Genomic DNA, 21,080 nt, shown 5'->3' on the forward strand with positions numbered 1-21,080 from the left:
TTAAGACTTCCTGCTCTTTAGCAGCTCTGTCATATAGTTGTTTGAATGTTTGAAAAAGTATTTTGCAGTGTTATAATAGAGAATCTGGGGATAAATACGCATTTACCAGCCACTGCAGCCCTGCTTTTCCTAGTCGGTCTACAAGTACCACTTCTCCATAAAGGTGCTTGACAGTATGTTGCAATATTGAATTCAGTGGCTTTTTTCCAGAGTAGTGATTACTCTCATAGACTGCTACAGCAGCCTAATGGAGAACTTTTACTTTTGAAATTAGTACTATTAAAATATTAACAACCTCGAATATTCCCGCTCTGTTCTTTCATAGGCTTGGTCATAAATATCCTGAAAGACACACTTGTCCAGAAAGCGTGGTCTCCTAGGATATGTTAACTAACTTTTTCTAGCCTGTTTCTTTGCATCTGTTTTGTGCATGATGCTAACTGATTAACAGATGTATCTTGTTCTACTTACCTGTTCTCTTCCAGGAAAAGAAGAGAATACTTTGCTCTTAACATGCTTTGTTGCGAATATTCTTTAGAAATTGTTCTGTCTGCCGATGTGAATTACAGATGATTAGGGCAACTGCTTCGTCTGCCATGAAGTACAACTGAGATTTTTATGAAGCTCACTAAATCACTGAAGCAAAAAAAAGCCAAGTGGAAACAAGAACTTATTTTAATCCCCTGTTTACTTCTTACCTGAAATCCCAATAGTTTGCACCAAAGGAGGATGAATCACCATTTCAAGTAGCAACATGGTCCAGTCCTCAGTTCAGAATTTCAAGTGAAAGAATTGCTGGTGATTCTGTAGAAAGCTGACATTCTTTTAGCAGCCTAATGGTGTGTGATTCCTCTAGTTTCGGTAGTTTTCAGTCCACACACTTTGGAAGCTAGAAGTACAATACAATATTAAAAAAAAATAAAAAGTTTTGCTGTAGCAGGAGCTACAGCAAAACTTTAGCTGTATTAGGTAAGTGTAGGTTTTTTTTTTTTTTTTTTCCTTAAAGTGGAAATCTGATTTTCAACTTAATCAAAATAGTTTTAGAAAATCTGCAGATCTCCAAACATTTCAAATTCTGTGGCCTTTGGGCTTTAGTAATGCTACTTTTTGCATTATAGTACCTAAAATCTTGCAATGCTGTCTGTCTGCAAGAAATTTAGACTGTTCTTGGAAAAAGCAACATTCTGACATTGAGACTGAGGACTCTAAACTCTTGTAGTTGAAACTTTTCTATTGCTGGTACAAACGGAATGAACAGGAGCAGAGTAATTTCTGTTGTGAACAGTGTTCTCTTTGCCTAAGTCTCTGTTATCATAATTGTGAGTAATTTAATCAAGAAAAAGTGTTACTGTAAATTTGATCATATATCCAAACAGTCTTTTCCTGTTAGATTAGATTGTAATGTTCTCCTAGATTTTGACAAAAGATGATGCTACTTTCTTTTCAGTTGTGGTTGGGAGATAGTATAGGTTACTTCTAATGCAGCTTATAAGATGCTTCACTTTAATTGTAGGAGTTTTCTGGCAATTTGAATGTTGGGATTTAGTGTAGTGAAGAAGGGAAGATATTCTGGGAACCTTAGTTTTCCCTATTGTTAACAAGTTGTATTTCAGAAGCATGAAGTTCACTTACTGCAAAGACAAGCAGTGGCAAGTGACTGATAGGAATCCTGGGTTTTGGGGGGAATCTTTTGATGGTTGAGCAGAAAAAATGAAAACTCTTGGAGCTACTTAATTCCCCTTGCTGTTTTCAACATAGGCATTTTGCTTCTGTTGCATTGTTAATTCCTCTTGTGATGCATAGTGTATTAGGAAAATGCAACTAATTTCATTATTTTCCTTCTATGTAGCTACTTGCACTCTTTTCAGATGAAGTAATGGGAGGTGCCTTTGATACAGTAGCTGTTTGGTTGAAGGACTTGGAAGGGAATGATATGTTCTTCACTTGGAAGTACCGAAAAAAAAATTAAATTGTTTTTTTAAAATAGGAATATTTTCTTTCAGATTAAACTAATTCGGTCAAATATGAGCCGTATAATCTCAGCTGAAAAACTGTTTTTCTGGGATAGGTTGGGGTTTTTTTTGTATAATTTAATGTGTGTTTAAGCTATTAGTGCATTTTCCTCATCTAACGTTAACAAAACGAGTTGTCAAACTCTGAAGTTTCTGGTGTCTCCTTTAGCTGGTGTTCCTTAGCTTGCTATCTTGTGAAATGATGCAGTGCCTTGTCTCCTTGTGTAGTTGGAATTACTAAGTGACACACAGAGGGTTCAGTCTTCTGGACACTTACAAAGGATTTTAACAGCACTGAAACATTTTGCACACTGATTGGCATATATATAGTTAGGTTTTTCTGTATGTTTTGTCATACTTTTTTCAAAATGTTATAGCTTTACATCTAAATTGGGAACCCTTAGTTTCAGCACATTGCTCCTTGGTAATTGAGATCTTCTTTTGCGTGTTGAAAAGGTATCAGTTTCTGGAAGAAGCTTTTCAGAACCAAAAGGGTGCAATTGAGAACCTATTGGCCAAACTTCTTGAGAAGAAGAATTATGTAAATTTTGCAGCTACCCAAGTTCAGAACAGGTGAGTACCCCAAAATGATCAACTGGTACTATTACATTGCCTTTTTAATGAATCACAGTAAGATGAATGATGGGATTAGAATAATACTTACATTTTAGTTGATTCTGTGTCTTTAGTCGTATTGGACTTAATTACTTTTTGTAATGTTTTGTTCCCTACAATACTGTGCATCTGTTAGAAGTTGTTGAAAGAAACAGATGTCAAAGATGATGTCTTTTATGGCAACTTTTTGTAGAACCAAAGATGTGACACATTTATTACGCTTGGGGGAGGGGGAGAAGACAAGAAAAAAAGAAAAGGAATAAAAAAGGCAAGGCAAACCTGTCTTACAGTTTCTGCTAAGTTCAGCTCCAGGTGACAGAAGTGTTGGCTGTAGAGATAAAAAAAATATTTCAAGAAAAATTTGATGTTTCATATGAATGCCTCTGAGAACTGTGTAACACAAACTTGTTTTGAAATTGAATAGGAAATTGTTTGGTGTGGTGTGTGGGGTTTTGTTTTGTTTGGTTTTGGTTTTTACTTGTTTGTTTTTGTTTTTGTTTTTTTTCTTGTTTTTTTTTCTTTTTTTCTAATTAGGCAAGCAAAACTTAGTGTAATTACCTGAAAGGAAGACAAGCTTTTCCTTAGGTAGTTTAACTTAAGAATTCCAGGGTTAGCTTAAATTCAATGTCATGTAGAATATTGAATATAGAGACAGAGAGAGCACGTGATCGCTGCCAGCTTTTCACCCACTTGCGGTGATGAGGTGTGCTGGAGGTCAGGGAATTCCACTGTGATTCTTGGTGGTTTTGTGAGCCTTCTGCAACTTTTAAGTCATTTGCAAAATGACAGATCATCTGGAGATGGGAAGTACAAGGGTAGAAGGAAGTGTACCAAGGATATAAGGAGAAGTTCTGGTGCAAATTTTTAACTCCTAGTGGTACCATGTACATTAAAAAAGAGTTGTGGGGGAAGTAGAACATACAACGTGACAGAAACAAATGTGTGAAGGTGGAAGCAATGAAAATGGCAATTTTTATGTGCTGATTCGGCATGGAACTCTTTGAAGGGACCCAAAAGAGAACACCATCGTGAAGCAGGAGGACGAGCTGTAGAATTGTTATGTGCTTGAAGAAGAGACAGAAACCCAGTTACATGGGAAATAATTAAACTGAAAGCTCAAGAAATGTCACGAAACATTCTCTGATAAGAATTCAAGGCCAATAATGGGCGGTACATATATGAGTAACACATTGTAATGGTTTTTTTGCCTAAGAGTTTCTGGCTTCACTGAAAATTCAGTGAATTTCTGCAGCATGTGATTGGGTTGTGTAAAGATGATGATTATCTGCTGAGCCAAATGGGTAGTGCAAGTAAGACGCTAGTTTACTTTGACATGCCATTCAGTTACTTTGACTTGTAGGGCACAAAATCCATTGTGATAAAAACTTCAGGGAATGAAAAAAATGTGTATTACAATAGCGTTGTCAGTGTTAGCAGATGGTATGACATTGGCCTCGTGTGTGATCGTGAAGCGTAAAACAGTGTTGAATGAATAGGTGCCTACTGGAATAATTTGTTAGGTGCCAAAGCCAAAGATGGATGCCTACTGACTTAATGAAGGGTTGTTTGAATGTTTTTTGGAGTAGAAGACCAGGTTGCGCTGTCATGAAAAAGCACATGTGTCCAAGGTGCCTTAAAGGGCACTTGACACCAACAATGAAGATCATCGTCAGACAAATGAGTATTGGTCTTGTGATGATCTCAGGATGAATGACATCACAAGTTCAGACACTTGATCTAGTAGTGAAGAAGCCCTTTAAAAAAGGCCAATTTAGGTCTTTACACTTAGACTGGCTTATGGCAAGGTATGGTGCTCTGACTCCTACAAGCGGAGTAAAGAATCCTGCTGCAACTCTATGTTGTCATTAGATTAAGGCAGCATATGATCAAATAAATCCAGAATTCATAATGGAGTTTAAGAAATGCTGTATTTCAAATTCTGTGGACAGAGCTCAGGATGATTTGCTTGAGTCTGAAGAAGTTGAGAATAGTGAAGACACTAAAACTGAGGAAGAATGACAGTGATGGAAATGATGAAGAGGTGTGAGGTATAACAAACTCAAAGGCGGTAGTAATAAAGCACAAGAGAATAATGTAGACTAATGTCAGGCAAATCATCAGTGAAATGTTTATATCCTTATTGTATATTGATTACAGGTATGTAATAACCTTTTGTTAGAAGATTTTTTGGGGGAGGTGGACGGGTCCATCTGAAATTCAGGGTTGACTTCCTTTCTGGTTAATATATAATAGCATAAAAGTTTAAGGCATCATATATAAATTCTTCACAGTGAAAGAGACATGATATGGAAATAAATATATATGTGTATGTACACATACATGTGGTCTTGGCTGAGTATGTCTGTGTATAAACATCTAAATAAAGTGTATAAACCACAAGGACTGTTTCATATTATTTTAAGTAAAACAAAAATTGTTCATTAAGATACCATCTTGATCTCAGACTGTTTAAATTTTTTTCCAAAACTGAAATTTTAGATGGTTTATTTGAAAAAGTTGATTAACGATGATTTCTCTGTTAGAAATCAAACAAGCTATAAATTTTGCACTTATCAGAACTTCTTCAATACAGAAATTGCTCCTTTACTCTTCAAGGGTGGGAAGATGCCTGTGGTGTTTATTGTTTGGTGGCATAGTATAAAGTGACTGCCTGACAATACATTTTTCTTTTTTTAGGATAAAAGAAGTAAATGAAACTAACAAACGAGTAGAACAGGAAATCAAAGTGGCTATATTCACCCTCATCAATGAAATCAATAAAAAGGGAAAATCTCTCTTACAGCACCTTGAGGTACAGTAAAGAGAAAAAAAATAAGTGTTGTTCACTGTTTGCAGTCCTCTATTGAGAACTCACATTCCATGTTTGAAAACAGTTTGTTTGGTGTGACTGCAGGTGTTGCAATACTAATATTGCCTATGAATAGTGTGTTGGAGTTAAATCTCTTGTTTATCCTTTCACTAGCTAGAGCCTGTGGCTCCTTTAGTTTTATGTCTATGCCTCAGATTCATTCAAAATCATGCTCCTTTCCATGTTCTGTTTGCCATATTTCTGTATTTTAACATAGTTCTAAGGTGTGTATAATCTAGTCTTTTCCTCAAACAGCTTTTTAAGGTTCATGTAAATATATTGGCACTCTTACGGTTGAGTTGCTTCTTTTTTTCTTCTCCTGATACCTTGTCTAGAAGTTTTTCTTCAGAGTGTAAACTGCTAGAGACAGGTCTGTCTACTTTGTCTTGAGCACATAACAAACTGATGCAATGTGTTTGATGCAATTTTACATCATTCTTTGCTCTGTCGGTTGCGCTAGGTCGTCATTAAAATCAGTTTCCCTCCTTTTGCTTGTATAGGGTGGTGGCAGCAGGGGAAGGGAGCAGGGAAGCGGACAGGCTAGTATTAATTTTCACTCCTTGTGTCATGTTGACTGCTGCTAGGACAGTGGTGGTCCTAATGGCGGTTGTTAGTATTTGTTTCTTTAGTAATTTTCACAACTGCTGTGACTTCTAAAAATCCCGACCTTTTAAGTACACCTAAGTTTTCAAAGACATGGTAGTCTTACATATTTGTACATGAAGGTGTAATGCTGGTATTTTAAGTTATATAGATTGGCATCGTAAAGGAGGCAATGACTTTAAACATACTTCCCAGCTAGCACATTCTGAATAATAATTATATTCTGACTTTTATTCAAATCTATGAAAATTTAACTTATGATTACCTTTTTTTATCTGAAGAGAGGCAATCCATCATGAGAAGTTAGTTCATAGCATATTGCCAGTCTGCCATGATGTGACTGAAAAATTTAAGATCAAGTTAATTACAATAGATTTCTTCTGGTTAAGGAACAGTTATTTGGCAATGAAATGGAGTATTCCTAGAAGAAAGGAGTATTTGATCAGGAGTGAAAGGAATAATTTAAAATTACACGAGTAACTGAATTTTGGCTTTTTTTGTTTACCTAGCATTTGTTACAAGCTCGAAAAATTCCATTGGAAACCTTCCTTTTTTGTGAGGTTGTAACAGTCACCCAATCACATATTGTTAAATTTGAATCCTGAAGATTCAGTACTGCAACCCAGATTTTTAGCACCAGGTTTACAGCTGGCAGGTTATCAAAGGCTGAAGACTTCTCGGAGATGGGGCTGCTGAGTACCTGCCACACTCGGGAGGTGTTTAGAGGCAGTCTCTGGTCGGCATAGGAGCTGGTGTTCAGAGTACCTGGGGCACTGCTGTTGCTGTCCCTTCCACTTGCTGCTCTGCCGCTCCTGTGGAGGCAGTTGCAGGAATGCCAGGGCCCCTCCCAGTATGGAGCTGGCAGTTTCGTTGAGCCCCAGTCTGGGTCACTCCCCTAGTTCTTTGTCATGCTGCTATGCCTCTGGCAACATGGGCGAGAGAACTGGTCTTGTTTTAGTAGTTGATATTTTCCTGGGATAAAGCAGAGGCTCTTCTCTGAGCCCGCTATTTTCCCTGTACTTTGATACCTCTGGGAAGAATGGTAGAATGGAATAATAGAGAATCATTACTTGATGGTTCTAGCCACTCTGAATATGAGCATTAGTATAAGTTGCTTTGCTTGTGACTTTTCTATTTTGCTCTAAGAACTGTGATAGTGGTTTACATTTTCCTCATAAATCTGAAGCCCCCATTGTAATAAAGTTTTTGTTTCTTTGTAGAATGTAACAAAGGAGAGACAGATGAAGTTAATACAACAACAAAATGACATCACTGGTCTTTCACGACAAGTGAAGCACGTGATGAACTTTACTAATTGGGCTATTGCAAGTGGCAGCAGTACTGCTTTGCTATACAGTAAACGGCTGGTAAGGAAGCATCCTCTAACTTGTCTGTACAGTACAGAGAATGTTTAGTCAAAAGAATTTTCTAAGTATTATGTAGCTTCACTAGATTTATCCAAGGAAGAGACAATCAGTTGTTCATGCTTCCTTTAAAAACAAAACACCCCCCCCCCTTCTTTAGTAATGGGATAAATTTCCCAACTTGTACACCACTTTTCATTCATAAATTAAGGACTTAACAGTATTATCATAGAAGGAATGGGGTCAAGCTTTGTAAAGGCACCTCAGTGTTTCACTTGAGTCATTGCAGCAGTAGTATTATCGTGTAACAGTACTTCTCTGTAATCCTCTGAGCTGAGTAAAAAATTAGTTGTACAGTGGATGGTTTTCCTGGTGAATTGAGTACTTTACAGGCTACTAACCAAACTTGCTATTGACAGTCCTTGTCGGTGATCCAGCAGTCTAAACTCGCTGGGCAAATGCACACTTCTTAACGTTCTCATTCTTTATTTTGTTGTCATCAACAGTCTTGTTTTTGCTTTCCATTAGATAACATTCCAGTTACGTCATATTTTAAAGGCACGTTGTGATCCTGTCCCAGCTGCCAATGGAGCAATACGTTTCCATTGTGACCCTACGTTCTGGGCAAAGAACGTCGTCAATTTAGGTGAGAAAATTGTGTTTGTTTATTCTGTGTTGCTTGAAAAACTAGATTGAGTTGGGGGTGTTCATCCAACATGCGTGAGTTGGAGTGCGATATATCTCTTAATGCAGAAGACCAAAACTCTCTTGACATAACCCATCCAGTCCTGATTACCCTCCTTGTCTGCTCTTTTCTTTCTATTAGCAAGGCTTTCTCCACAGGTTTTGGTTTCCAGTGGGAATGGTTCTAGGAATGGCCCTTTTTTCCCCCCTCTTAAAGTGGTTCTGATGGTTATAGTATAACACACTAGCGCTAAATGGGTGCTTCCGTTTCTGGAATAAGCTTTTTTGGCAAGTACATAGAATCAGTTTCGCCTGTCTGAACTTCATATTTAGCTGCATATGGAGTAATACTAGATGTCTCAATGTTTTGGAAGTTGCATGAACAAGCATAATTAGGAGAACTGTTGATATCAGCGAAGTTCATGGTTAAGTACCAAGCCAGTCCATGTGATTGCTGGAAAGGTAAGTGGATTAAGAAGCAATGTTTAACTAGTTTTGTATTCTAAGATGTCTGACACATTTATAAGGTAAAGAAAAACAGACCCTCATAATGGGAGATATGCTGCTGTTCCTGTGTGTGTGTGTTGTGCACCTGCCACACGGTAGGATATGGCACCATAGCTGTAACCTTTTATATCTTAAGTAGCTTTTCTCAGTGCAGCTGTTTATTCTTTCTTTGCCCTAAAGCGTTAGCTGCTATGGGAGTTTGTAATAGTCTTGGTGAGATAGGAGCTTGGAGGGCTTGGAGCTCGGTGAGATAAGAGCTTGGAGCGCTCGTGTTCTGCATGAGCGCTTAGTGACAGCTGGGATCACTGGACATTTGCAGTTATGATTACTGCACTTTGCTGGCTGTTGTCAGATGCAGTAATAACATGTGCTCTTTTAAGGATGTAAGGTGTTTAATATCTTAGCCTCTTTATTATTGCCTTATCCTGCAGCAGTGTAGTGTCACAGTTTTTCTTCCATATTAATCCGCTAATCACTTATACTTTTCAAAGAACAGGTTTTGAATGAGAGAAGAGGGGAGGTGAGCTAGAGTGGGGAGAGCACAGTGAGACAGAGGTATCTGTTAGCACCTGCTCGTGAACTTTTCTGGTGGATAAAAATACCAGCTCTACCTGATGCTTTTTTGTGTAGTCGCTTCTTGTTCTAAGTCCACTAGCCAGGTTTTGGTGTTCCTGTCTTTAGTCAAGGAGGTTTATGTGCGCAGTAAACAAACTTTTCATTGTTTAAGTAATGGTTTAAAGTTGACGCTATTCCTTCATGGGTGGTTCCTCAAGCAGTTTTTGAGTGCTGTTACTCTTGGAGATTAGTCAAGAAGGAAAAAGCAAGGCTTTCCAGAACAGAGCTTCAAATGTTGTTTGACTAGGAACCCAGGGCAGGTGGGGGAAGCTATGTAGGAAACAGAAAAGAAACTGTCAACCTCAATAAAAAGTGACAATGCAGATTTCAGTGAGTACATGTTCAAAGTAAAAAATCAACATTTTGCCTTTTCCCTTTAAAAATAGGACTGGAGATAGCTAGAGAGGCAATGTGGTCCATCGCATTGTATCAATGCAGGACTCGCTTGTAGCAGTGTTTTGTGTCATGCTTGTATAACCTGTTCTTAGTCATTCAGTGATGGGATATTCTCCACTGTCCCCCAAATATCTTTTCCCAGGCTTTGCTTCCTTAGGTATAGAAACTTTATGCTCAACATGTTTTTTTCCTATTTTATTTCTCATCTTGTCTGTTTGTTGTGAACACCGAGAACGGTCATCTCTGTTGGTCTTGTCTTTTAGGCTGTGCAGTTGCAGTTCTTTCACTCTTTCCTCACAGGTCATGTTTTCAGTTTTGCAATTTCTTCTTCCTGTAGTCTTGAGTTTTCTTTTTGCTTCTCTCATGTATGGTAATGGGAGACTTAAAAAGAAAATTTCAAACTTAAATTGCGTTGTTACTGCCCCTGAGGAAACCGAATTAGAAACATCTGAATATTCTGCATTTATCAACCTTTGGATGGTCTTGGAGATTTAACTGTTCACTAGTTCTTTTTTTGTTTTGTTTAGGTAACCTTGTCATTGAAAATAAACCAACTCCTAGTTACACTCCTAATGTAGTGGTTGGACAAGCTCCTCCAGGAACAAACCACATCAACAAAGCTCCAGGACAAATCAATCTAGCGCAGCTTCGACTTCAGCATATGCAGCAGCAAGTGTATGCACAAAAGCATCAGCAGCTGCAGCAAATGAGGATGGGGCAGCCAGCTGGGTCAGTTCCCAGGCAGACGAGTCCACAGATCTTACAGCAGCAGGCAAGTATCTTGTATGTTCTTATTTCACCTTTTACCATAACACCAAGACTTAAAATTGCCCTATCAAATATAAACTTACAAAGCAATTTATAAATGTGAAAATCTTTTGAAATTTGACATACTTTAAATGTGACAGCTATTGGCTTTTCTTGATGTTATGTAACTAGTAAACCTGCTACTGTGGAAAGAGATTGGCTTCTTTTTTCCATGTTAAAAGCAAAAATTTTAAAAAACAAAAACCCTTGCAGCCTCCCAGGTTGATCAGCATGCAGACCATGCAGAGGGGTAACATGAACTGTGGGGCTTTCCAAGCACATCAGATGAGAATGGCTCAGAATGCTGCTCGTATACCAGGAATACCACGCCACAATGGACCACAATACTCCATGATGCAACCTCACCTTCAAAGACAAGTATATCCTGTGTACACGCTTCATTTGTGCCATTGTGCCAAACTTTCATTACAATAAATGATACCTCCAGCTGTAAATGTGTTTATCTGTAACACTTATAACTCACAGCTACACACATTTACATGCTTTTCCATGTTGCATACTGTACTGTGACATATTTGCCGAACATAAGAAAACTCAAACCTTAAGAATGAAAATGAATTCTAATGTTTGTACTGCATTTTAGTTCTGGGAAACAAAATACTTCCTTTTTCGCTTTTCAGTGACATTCAGCTTTTGGGTTTCTTAGAGAATAGTCAGGAATAGTGAAGTTCAAAGTGATGTAGTTGAGGGTTTTTAATGAAACCAAATTCTAAAGTGTTTTTAAATTCAAACCTGAAGCATGATGCAGAGCTCTGCATACCATTAAGAATAAAAATTCTTGACAGTGAATGTTAACATGACTGGAAAACCAAAAATTACTTTATAATACTTGAAAGAGTTACTCTTCTTTTTTTTTTAAAAAAAAAAAAAAAGTTTGTGGACAGAAGTAAATGCTTTAAGAAAATATAACTATGTATGAAAATAATCTGGTGGAAGATGTGCTGTATATGTAAATATCTAGCCTCATAAAGTGCTTTTTCTTTCCAAGTAAATAAAAATAGCAGTTGCTTTGCATTCAGTGCTATCAGGTTATGTTGATAGAAATGTGAGTTTATATGTCCTTCTCCCCCCCCGGTTTTTTGTTGAGGACTATCACATAATGCATGTGTTGCAATTTTACATGCAGTGGCTGTCTGATTTGCCGGTAATGCAGTCATGGTCTCTTCTCTTTTCCTACAGCATTCTAACCCTGGGCATGCGGGGCCTTTTCCAGTTGTTTCTGTGCACAACACCACTATTAATCCGACTAGTCCTACTACAGCAACAATGGCGAGTGCAAACCGTGGTCCAACAAGTCCATCCGTTACAGCAATCGAACTCATTCCTTCTGTAACAAACCCAGAGAATTTACCTTCCCTGCCAGATATCCCACCCATCCAGGTCAGTGGAGAAGATCAGGCACTTACACTGTGGGTGAAGTATGATCTGCTTTCCTTTCTGTATCTTTTTTTATTTGGATACTGGTACTTGTCTCTGGAGTGGTATAGTTAGTTACCATTTAAAGTCAAAGAATCAAAATCTTCAGCCCTTGACTTGGGCGTGCAGCTATTTTCACTATACAGGGCTGACCTGCTTGACCTGTGTTAACCTTTAGATTAGTCAGTATTTAATGGCTGTCCTGTAGTAAAATTGGTACTTAGATTAGTTAATCCCAAGTACTGTGTTCACTTCCTTTCTTCCACAAGATTATCATACGGGAAGACATCACTAGAATAGTTGAATAGTTATGTATGTCGAATGCCCTGAATGGTAATTTATTCAGAGTTAAAGTTGCCTGGCACTTCTCTGTGATGTTACTAAACGTAACAATCAAATGCAGGAAGTACAGAGAAAAGGTGTCCCACTACCTTACTTTTCTCTCTCCTCACATTTCCTCTGTACCCCAGTAGTGTGGCTGTAATCATTTCCTCGTATGCAAGAGGCCAGCATTCACATTAGTGTTGAATCCTGGAAGGTGCTGCAGAACACTTAAGCTGGCCTCCGTGATTCATCTTGAGCTGTGGTGGTGTCTGCCTGGAAATTCTTGCTTGCACAGAGTGCGTCTGTTGTTGCTTCTGTAGTTTTCACTTCATCTGCACACTGTTGCTACTCACTGGCTTGGAACTGCAGAGTGTGCCCTGTATTCTTTGCCCAGAGAGGCAGCAGATAGTACTGCACACAAGCTCAGGTAGATTGTGATGAAGTCCAGCTCATTTGGAGAGGTCAGAAGCGTAATTCAAGGTATGAGTGGAGGCAAAGAAAGTAAAAGTAATATGTTTTCTGGAGGAGTGTTTGGGAGGCCAGGAAGGGGAGGATGATGGCTTCGTCTCGAGAACAGGATGTTTACATTGAAAAGCCCATATAAAGCACAGGAGATTCAATCATGATATAGGAAACAATCACCTTAGAAACAAAACCTAAATTTCATCCAAGCAGATGATCTGCTGTAATACCAATAGCAACTTTTTAACTTAATCTATAGAGAGTCATGTTCAAGGGTTGTATGTTCAGTTTTCTCATGAGGCTGCAGGTAATTTCTAATGTAAGAGTAGTGGGGGGAAAAAAGGATCACATCTCTAAATGTGATCAATGTGCAGTGCTGAAGCTTTGTTTAGCCATTAGAACAAAACACAAGTATAATTGGTTATGACCGATTCAGCTGTACGTCTCTAAAGTTCACGGTACAGCAAGTTAGGAATAGTTGTTAGTGGGATATTCTAAAACATAAACTTGCAACTTCTAGGTGCGCTGAGCATGCAGCATTCTGTTAAGATGCTCTTTTTTTATACATGTTCATGTAATAGCTGTTATGGATTTTAGTTGATGAAAGAGTTGGATAGGAAGCTATTAGTCTTTCAGGTTGCTTGCACAGTCATAAAAATGCGCTTTGAATACAATGTGTTTCAGACACGTTATTTGCAATTATGCTGTCTTGCAGTTAATAGCTGTAAGCAGTTAAAGTAACAGGGTACCTGTTTCCTTGTTTTTAATAGATCCTAAATCTGTGTAAAAAGTGAATGGGAGGAAGGGAGATTTCACATCATACTAAGGAAAAACAAGTTCATGGTTTCCCTTAATATCTTAATTGTGAAATAACTCTTGCAACATTAGTAATCTGGTAGTCTGTATGACTAACACCATTTGTATGTGTATAACACACAGAACATCTGAGAACCAAAAGGTTTGGAATGACCTACAGTAAGTGCAGCGTATGACCATACTGGAAGAACTCAGATATTTAGGAGCTTTTGAAAAATCCTACTTCAAGTTTCTAACTGTGGGTTTCTGTTTTGAAAGATTGATTCTTTCTGTCTGTATGAAACTGATAAAAATGTTTGCTTATGTCCTGAATCCTTGAAGGGATAGTGAACAATTCCGGTAAAGATACTGATCGCAGTTTAAAGATGTGGAACTATTGAGAAACTTTAATTAGGCCTCTCTGATTCAGACTTTTGGTTTTGCTTCTTAGCTTGAAGACGCTGGTTCAAGTAATTTAGATAACCTTCTAAGTAGATACATTACAGGCAGCCACCTACCCCCACAGCCTACAAGTACCATGAATCCCTCCCCAGGACCTTCAGCTCTATCTCCAGGGTCATCAGGTAAGTGTGATGGGTACTTCTAGTGATTCTAGAAAGTGATGGGCATTTCTGGTATTTAAGTTGAAAATAATTACCTACCGTTTTCTGCCAAAAGGGAAGTGAGACTTTGTTAGTTTAAAATTTATTTTGCTCAGAAATAAGTTCTTCTGGAAATTTAAATTTTACTCTCCTTCAGAAATATCTTTATAGTAACAAACTGCCAGCACATGAAAGCAGTATTCCAGATACATGTATAGACTATATTTTTGTCCTATGTTACCACAATCCTTTTTTCTTTTTTTTGTGCATCAGAGGATGTAGTTCAGTTATTGCCCCCAAATGATGACTGGCTAGACCATTCTGAGGTTTGGGAAGTAAGTTTCTAGAATAGCTTAGTCACAGGAATACTTACACCCAACAATCATTTGAGCAACATCATTCTAAGTATAGCCAATTGATGATAGAGCTTTTGCCATGCATGTGAACCAATTAAGTCACCAATATCTAATGTTGAGTTTTTAAAATATTGAAAATGTCCATTTCTATTAATAAGAAGCTGGTTTCAGTCATTTGATATGTGTTTCTCTTCTCTGCAAAATTATTGTAAGATTCTGTGAATGAATGGTTGCAGCAGTGGAACTTAGTATGTTTCTCAAAACCTGCATGCAAAACATACAGAGTCTGCTTTTCTTGACTTCGTTGGTGGATGTCAGTGGATAAAATCTGATGACTTAATGGGCTGAGGGCTATAGCACTGTTTGGATTAGGTGAAGTAATTATTGGGACTCTTAACAACAGTGTGTTGTCTGTGTTTTTTTGCTTAATGTGGTGTGCTAGACCTTTGTTCTGATCAAATGACTGAGAGGGCAGCTGATGTGAATTATTAAGTTATGATATTCTAGCAACACTTCTGGTGTTACTCAACTCTAGTCATTTGTTCTACTGCAGAATGTAAATTTGTACCAAGTCAACTTTACGCTGTTTCTTTGCAGGTTTATCCAACTCCCACACTCCTGTGAGGCCACCTAGTACCTCCAGCACAGGTAGCAGAGGAAGGTGAGTATGTTACTTTAACACTGCCAGGCTGAAAAATCAGACATGAAGAATTAAAAAAAGGAACTGGCAATGGGTCAATAGGGCTTTGATATAACTGTGACCCGGTAATGGAAAAATGCTTACATTAAGATTTTTTCTTTCTTCACTATGATTCTCTGCTGTCTTGTAAACTTAGCTATCTTGTCAATGTTCTGACATGCTTTGCCTTTGAAATCGTTCAGGAAATGGTCACTTAAATTTCTTTGCTCTGATGAGTTTTCCTCTTATTTATACGCTGCTCTCTTTCTAGCTGTGGCTCCTCGGGCAGAACTGCTGAGAAAACTAGCGTTAACTTCAAGTCTGACCAAGTGAAAGTCAAGCAAGAGCCAGGGACAGAGGAAGAGATATGCAGTTTCTCAGGAACAGTAAAACAGGAAAAAACAGAGGATGGCAGAAGGAGTGCTTGCATGGTAAAGTTAGTTTGTGCAACAGTATGTTATGGTTTTCCTAGCAGCATGTTTAAGAATTTGGAAATAATAAAGCCATTTTACTCCTAAGTCTCATATTCTGTTAACAGCCCTGAAGATTGAGAGGTGTTTTGCTCCCTGGCAGTACGTCTGAACTTTAAGTGTGGGCCAGCTTGAGTGTTGAGCTGTCTGCTTTTGTAGTACTGCTAAGAGTGCTAATCACTGCGGGTTTGTGACGTAGGTACCAATAAGCTGGCAGTGGGACTTGGACAGTAGCTTGCTGGCTTATGTTGAACAACTAAACATTAAATGATGGCAGACATTTCCCTTCCTGATTTGGACAGGACTTGACCTAGTGATGTGGATGCAAAACACACCCAGTCCTTGTCAGTTTTATGTATTATGGTAGGTAGTTGTGCGTTGAAAGTAGTCTGATAGAAAACAGAACTTAATCTCAGTTTGGTCCGTGTTGAGGACTTTATTATATCCTTTAATACTGTGCTCTGCCAGACACAGGATAGTCTGTCATGTAAATTTTATCTTTAGCTATTAAAATGAAATACCCGCAGCAGTGTAGTGTGTTTGCTGCTTTTAATCCCTAACTAATAAAAGCTGTAAGTCACCCATTGTTAGTAGTTCCTGAACGTTCATATGTATGTAATTACATTGGGAAATCTTTCAATCAGTCAAAAGTTCTTATGCCAGAGCATAAATAAAATATTTATGCAAGTGAATATTTTTTCAGTGTTTCCTAGCTATGCTTGATTTAATAAGATTGTGTACTGGGAGCAGGGTGATGGATTTGAGGTTTTTTCCTAATGGCAGTGAAGGTGTATTTTTACCAATTTATCAGTGTGTTTGGCTTGAAAGTTTGTTTATCATGTTATATATCAGTAGAAATGAGTCTGTTCTTGAAAGGATGGACTTGTGAAAAAGTAGTTTTCAATACTGTATGCCACTCTAGTCTACATAATGATTTGCCACATATTTTGGGAAATGAGTATAGTACCTTTAAATGGTGGATGGCTTTTGACTTCCAACATATGAAGAAAGATGCCCTTGTAAAATTGACTCTCTCTGATTTTCATGCAATACTTTCATTTCAGCTTAGCAGTCCTGAGAGCAGCTTGACACCACCACTATCCACTAACTTGCATCTGGAAAGTGAATTAGAAGCATTAGGAAGTCTTGAAAATCATGTAAAAACCGAACCAGCAGATTTAAGTGAAAGTTGCAAACAGTCTGGACATAGCCTTGTAAATGGAAAATCCCCAGTGCGGAGTCTAATGCACCGATCAGCTAGAATTGGAGGAGAAGGCAATAACAAAGATGATGATCCAAATGAAGACTGGTGTGCTGTATGCCAAAATGGAGGGGATCTATTATGTTGTGAAAAGTGCCCAAAGGTGTTTCACCTGACTTGTCACGTACCAACACTCCTCAGCTTTCCAAGGTACCAGAAACAGTGTAATGGTTCCTGAGAACAGCTCTGTGGTCTCATTCATATGGTAGATTTCAACAAAGTACCAAAACTGGTGTTTCATCCTCAACATCAGCTAGCTCTGGATTATTTCTTGTCAGCAAAAAAAATCTGACATTTCAAAGGCCTGCCTGAATTGTTTTGTGTGTAACTGGTCAATGTTTATCGGATAAACATACAGTCTCTCAAAGTGTGATTCTGTTGTGTAAAGTTCGTTTTAAAGTCATGGTGAGAAAGGTGTTGTAAAGTATTAGAACATACTTGGGAGAGGAATGTGAGGGCAGGAAAAATGGCCTTGACTGGCAGAGTTATCTTGAGTATTAAGGTTTATGCCTTATCTTTGGATATCCAAGTCTTTACTACAGTACAATGTGAATCTGTAAGAGCTAATGAAAAAATCTTTGTAGTCATCACTGATGACACTTTGTCCCTGGATATTTGGAATAATTGTGTTTATTTCTGTTTAGTGGAGAGTGGATATGTACATTCTGCAGAGATCTGAGCAAACCAGAAGTGGAATATGATTGTGACAATTCACAACACAGCAAGAAAGGGAAAACAGCACAAGGCCTGAGTCCTGTGGACCAAAGGGTATGTCTCAAATCTGTAGGAATCTGTTTCCTAGAAAAAAGTGCGCTCTCGCATTAGCTATCCCCCACTGTTTCTTGGAGGTGTTTTTGCTGTGGCTGCACCAGATTAAATATAGTTGTGGCTTTTGCAAAAAAAACCCGAAATGAGTAATGAGATTTTTCTTGCTGTGACCACACATCCAGGTGTTGGTGACTATGTGGGAGTGCTCCATTACACTGGGACTGTAATAATCTAGTAGCTAAAACTTGCATTTAAATACAGAATATGTGTTTACATGCATCCTTTAACACGCATTAATCTCTTCAGTTTTCTTAATTAGAAGTTCTTTGCATTTAACATGGATACAACCTTTATAAAATAGTTACGTAAGTTTGGTGTGTTAAAGTCATGCTATGAGAGGTGCTAGAATTATTTAGGTGTATTCTTGTGGAAGGTGTAATGACCTTGACAGAATTATTTTTAGCTTTATCAATCAGCCTGCTCATAAAGTGTTAGAGTATTATCAAATCGAATTCCTCCAAAGGAATTACAAACAAAGGAAAGAAAACTATTTCAACAGGGAATTCATAGAAACATTCTGGCTTTGGTTTCAAATTGTTTACTTTTGTCTTGTGGGGAAAAGAATAGAAGTCTGCAACTCAGTGCTTTCCTGTTACATGCAGTTATGGTTGGATAAAAGTGGTTATAGTTTGGGTTTGTTTTGTTTTGTTTTTTTAAATTTGATTCTATATTAGTGTGCCTCTTCATGTTTGACTTTAGCCCTAGGCTTTTGTTTAGGAAGAAGAAATCGAAGGGGAATGTATTTCTGCTATGTGAACTGTAAGGTGGTGTTCTACCCTCTCAACAATGCCCTCCTAAGAACTTTACATTTTATAATTAAGCTTGCGGGGATTGCATTTAAATTTTCTAGTACTAAGCTGCTAAAGTACAAACCTATTTAAAATAAGGAGATATGAACTTCTGGGCTGAGGATAAATTAAGGATATTAATGTGAAGCTGTTTATTTCTTTGTAAGAAATGTGAACGTCTCCTGCTTTACCTGTATTGTCATGAGCTGAGCATTGAATTTCAAGAGCCAGTCCCAGCCTCGGTGAGTCTCCTGAAAAATAGTTTGTGATTTTAATTTTGGCGTAGCATCTCTAAAAGTCTAGAGTTAAGTTCAGGAAGGAACTAACTGCTTTTACTTGAAGCATGTCCCCCTTGATCAATCTAAAAGTTGTGGTGGTCATCCAGTATTTCATGATTCTGAGAGAGACAGAAGCTGATTCTGTAGCCTCTCTGTGTAGAGGCTCTACTCCCAGTCTCAAACCCAGATATTTAAAAATACTTTCAATTAGCAGTTGTTGAATTGGAAGAGGATGTCTCGGGATACCCATGAAATTCAAAATGCTTTAGGAGAGCTTTTTTTTTTTTTGACAATCTTTTAAATGAAAGGAGGAAAGAAACTGCTTTGACTCTTCTGTTTTCAGCTGTAAAAGAAGTAACTATAATGAAAAGCATTGCTGTGCTATGATAGACACTGAAGGTTAGAAAGAACTTAAACACTTTGACGAAAGGAAATTGTTCTCACTTGCTGAACATGCATACAATGCATGATGAGATTAGCTGATTGATATTTTGATAAGGGAAGAAATTCAACTGCTTCTGTGAACTATGTAGTCATTGTAATGTAGTCAGTGATAAATCACTGTTTGTTTTTTACAGATACCAAACTACTATAAAATTATAAAGAAACCAATGGATTTATCTACGGTGAAAAAGAAACTGCAAAAGAAGCATTCCCAACACTACCAGACTCCTGAGGATTTTGTGGCAGATGTCCGGTTGATCTTCAAGAACTGTGAAAGGTTTAATGAAGTATGTTAACTTCCAATCTGTATAAATTTTTTTTAGATTAAGATTTATTTCGACATGTTGTGCAGCTTCTCCAATTAAAGGCTCTGCTTCTAGTCGTAACTTCTGCCTATGGAGCAAATGCTGAATCAGACACTTAAAAAACCAAACAAAGCAAATGCAATTATGGAACTACCTCTCAGTTTTAGCTAAATGGGGAGGTCAGGCTTTAACAGAGGGAACTTTTTAAGTGCATTCACTGGTATGGATATATGACTGAAGAGCAGGGTGACCTTGTTACTGTATATCGAATAGATTGTAGAAGTGCTTAGGAAGTGTGGTAATGAAGGCAATCGAGCAGTCCTTAAAACTGTCTCAAGCTATACAGATGATTGTTCTTACACTCATGAAACATGGTAGACCCCTGTTGAGGAAACTTCCTCTACTGAGGAAAAGTACCTTTCTGAAGAATATTCTACTGGTTCTAGTACCTCATGCGAGCTGAATCCAGAAAAGCATTGTGTTCATTATGGCTGGTATTAAGCTTAGTGCTTTAGCTCATAGGTAGTTGGGCTCCCACAAAAATCAATTTTCAGTTGGTAACTATTGTATGGAGTCATATTTTTGATGTATGTGGGAAGTTGACTTATTTTGCAATGCACCCATCAATGAAATACTTGCACCTTACATATGAAATGTGACTTGGGGAGATAAACTACCTAAGTGTTATTACTAGGTGGAGCAATGGAAAAAATATTCTCAATATAAAAAAAAAATTGTGGTATTGTGCTGAAACAGAGTAGGAGCTGAGGTAAGAGGGTATCCTCATTTCTGAGATGCCTTAAGGCAAGGATGACAAAAAGCCCTGGGGAGAAGGCATCGCAGGGAATGGCTTTCTTCTGACCTTAGAAATGTGTAAAACAGCCAGTATTTTTCTGTAAAATGTAATCTGAGTTTTGCAGTGTTTGGGCTGCATTTCTGGCTCTGTGAAGAAATAAATTGAAGGAAGTACACAAACCTACAACTAAAATCTCAACTGTTTCACAAGTACAGTAGTAAAAATCGAGGTTAATGATGTAATGCTGTAAATGCTCGCAAGCATTTGGGACTTTGACACCCCCAACTCCCTTATGTCTCTATTAGGTGGAGGTTAATGAGCACTGTGGAAGAAGTTGCAATTATGTGAACTTCTCAATCAAGGGAATTAATGAAGCATCTACTGTAGAGGAAAACATGCTGCAGCTCTTAGGGACAAGAGTAAAACAAGGGAGCAAGGACTGATGGATGTGGTTTTTTTGTGTTTGTGTTTTTTTTTTGTTTTTTTTTTTTTTTTTAAAAAAAAGGTGTTTCAGACTTGTCTTGCTGCTTGAAATGCTGGCTCATGGCAAAAGATGAGTCACCTTGACCTCTCATAATAGCATCATGTCCAGTGCCTCTAAGCCATATGCTTTTAAAAAATAGAAATCAAAGTGGGGTAAGACCCCCAAGAAAGTAGTCTCATGGAGCACTTCTCTCTAAAGTAAGACTTTTACACAATAATGTCCAGGCAACTAAAATTTATAATTGAAGAAAGCAGTCATGAATAGAGCGCAGTTTTGAAAATGACGGGGAGACACTTATT

The 21,080-nt window shown here is 37.9% G+C and overlaps 1 protein-coding gene across 2 annotated transcripts in view; it reads left to right on the plus strand.

The window, feature by feature from the left end:
* Positions 1-21,080, plus strand: part of TRIM33 (tripartite motif containing 33) — a 41,756-nt gene that overhangs the window by 15,137 nt on the left and 5,539 nt on the right. For both annotated transcript variants that reach the window (XM_075521427.1, XM_075521426.1), the window contains exons 5-18: positions 2,469-2,585; positions 5,325-5,439; positions 7,320-7,466; positions 7,992-8,109; positions 10,193-10,437; positions 10,686-10,850; positions 11,673-11,873; positions 13,942-14,074; positions 15,046-15,109; positions 15,399-15,558; positions 16,662-17,008; positions 17,503-17,626; positions 18,642-18,716; positions 19,331-19,483. In XM_075521427.1, the coding sequence (XP_075377542.1) occupies positions 2,469-2,585; positions 5,325-5,439; positions 7,320-7,466; positions 7,992-8,109; positions 10,193-10,437; positions 10,686-10,850; positions 11,673-11,873; positions 13,942-14,074; positions 15,046-15,109; positions 15,399-15,558; positions 16,662-17,008; positions 17,503-17,626; positions 18,642-18,716; positions 19,331-19,483 (2,164 nt within the window). The remainder of the gene's footprint in view (positions 1-2,468; positions 2,586-5,324; positions 5,440-7,319; positions 7,467-7,991; positions 8,110-10,192; positions 10,438-10,685; positions 10,851-11,672; positions 11,874-13,941; positions 14,075-15,045; positions 15,110-15,398; positions 15,559-16,661; positions 17,009-17,502; positions 17,627-18,641; positions 18,717-19,330; positions 19,484-21,080) is intronic.

The sequence above is a fragment of the Mycteria americana genome, chromosome 20, assembly GCF_035582795.1.
Source record: "Mycteria americana isolate JAX WOST 10 ecotype Jacksonville Zoo and Gardens chromosome 20, USCA_MyAme_1.0, whole genome shotgun sequence".
Lineage (NCBI taxonomy): Eukaryota > Metazoa > Chordata > Aves > Ciconiiformes > Ciconiidae > Mycteria > Mycteria americana.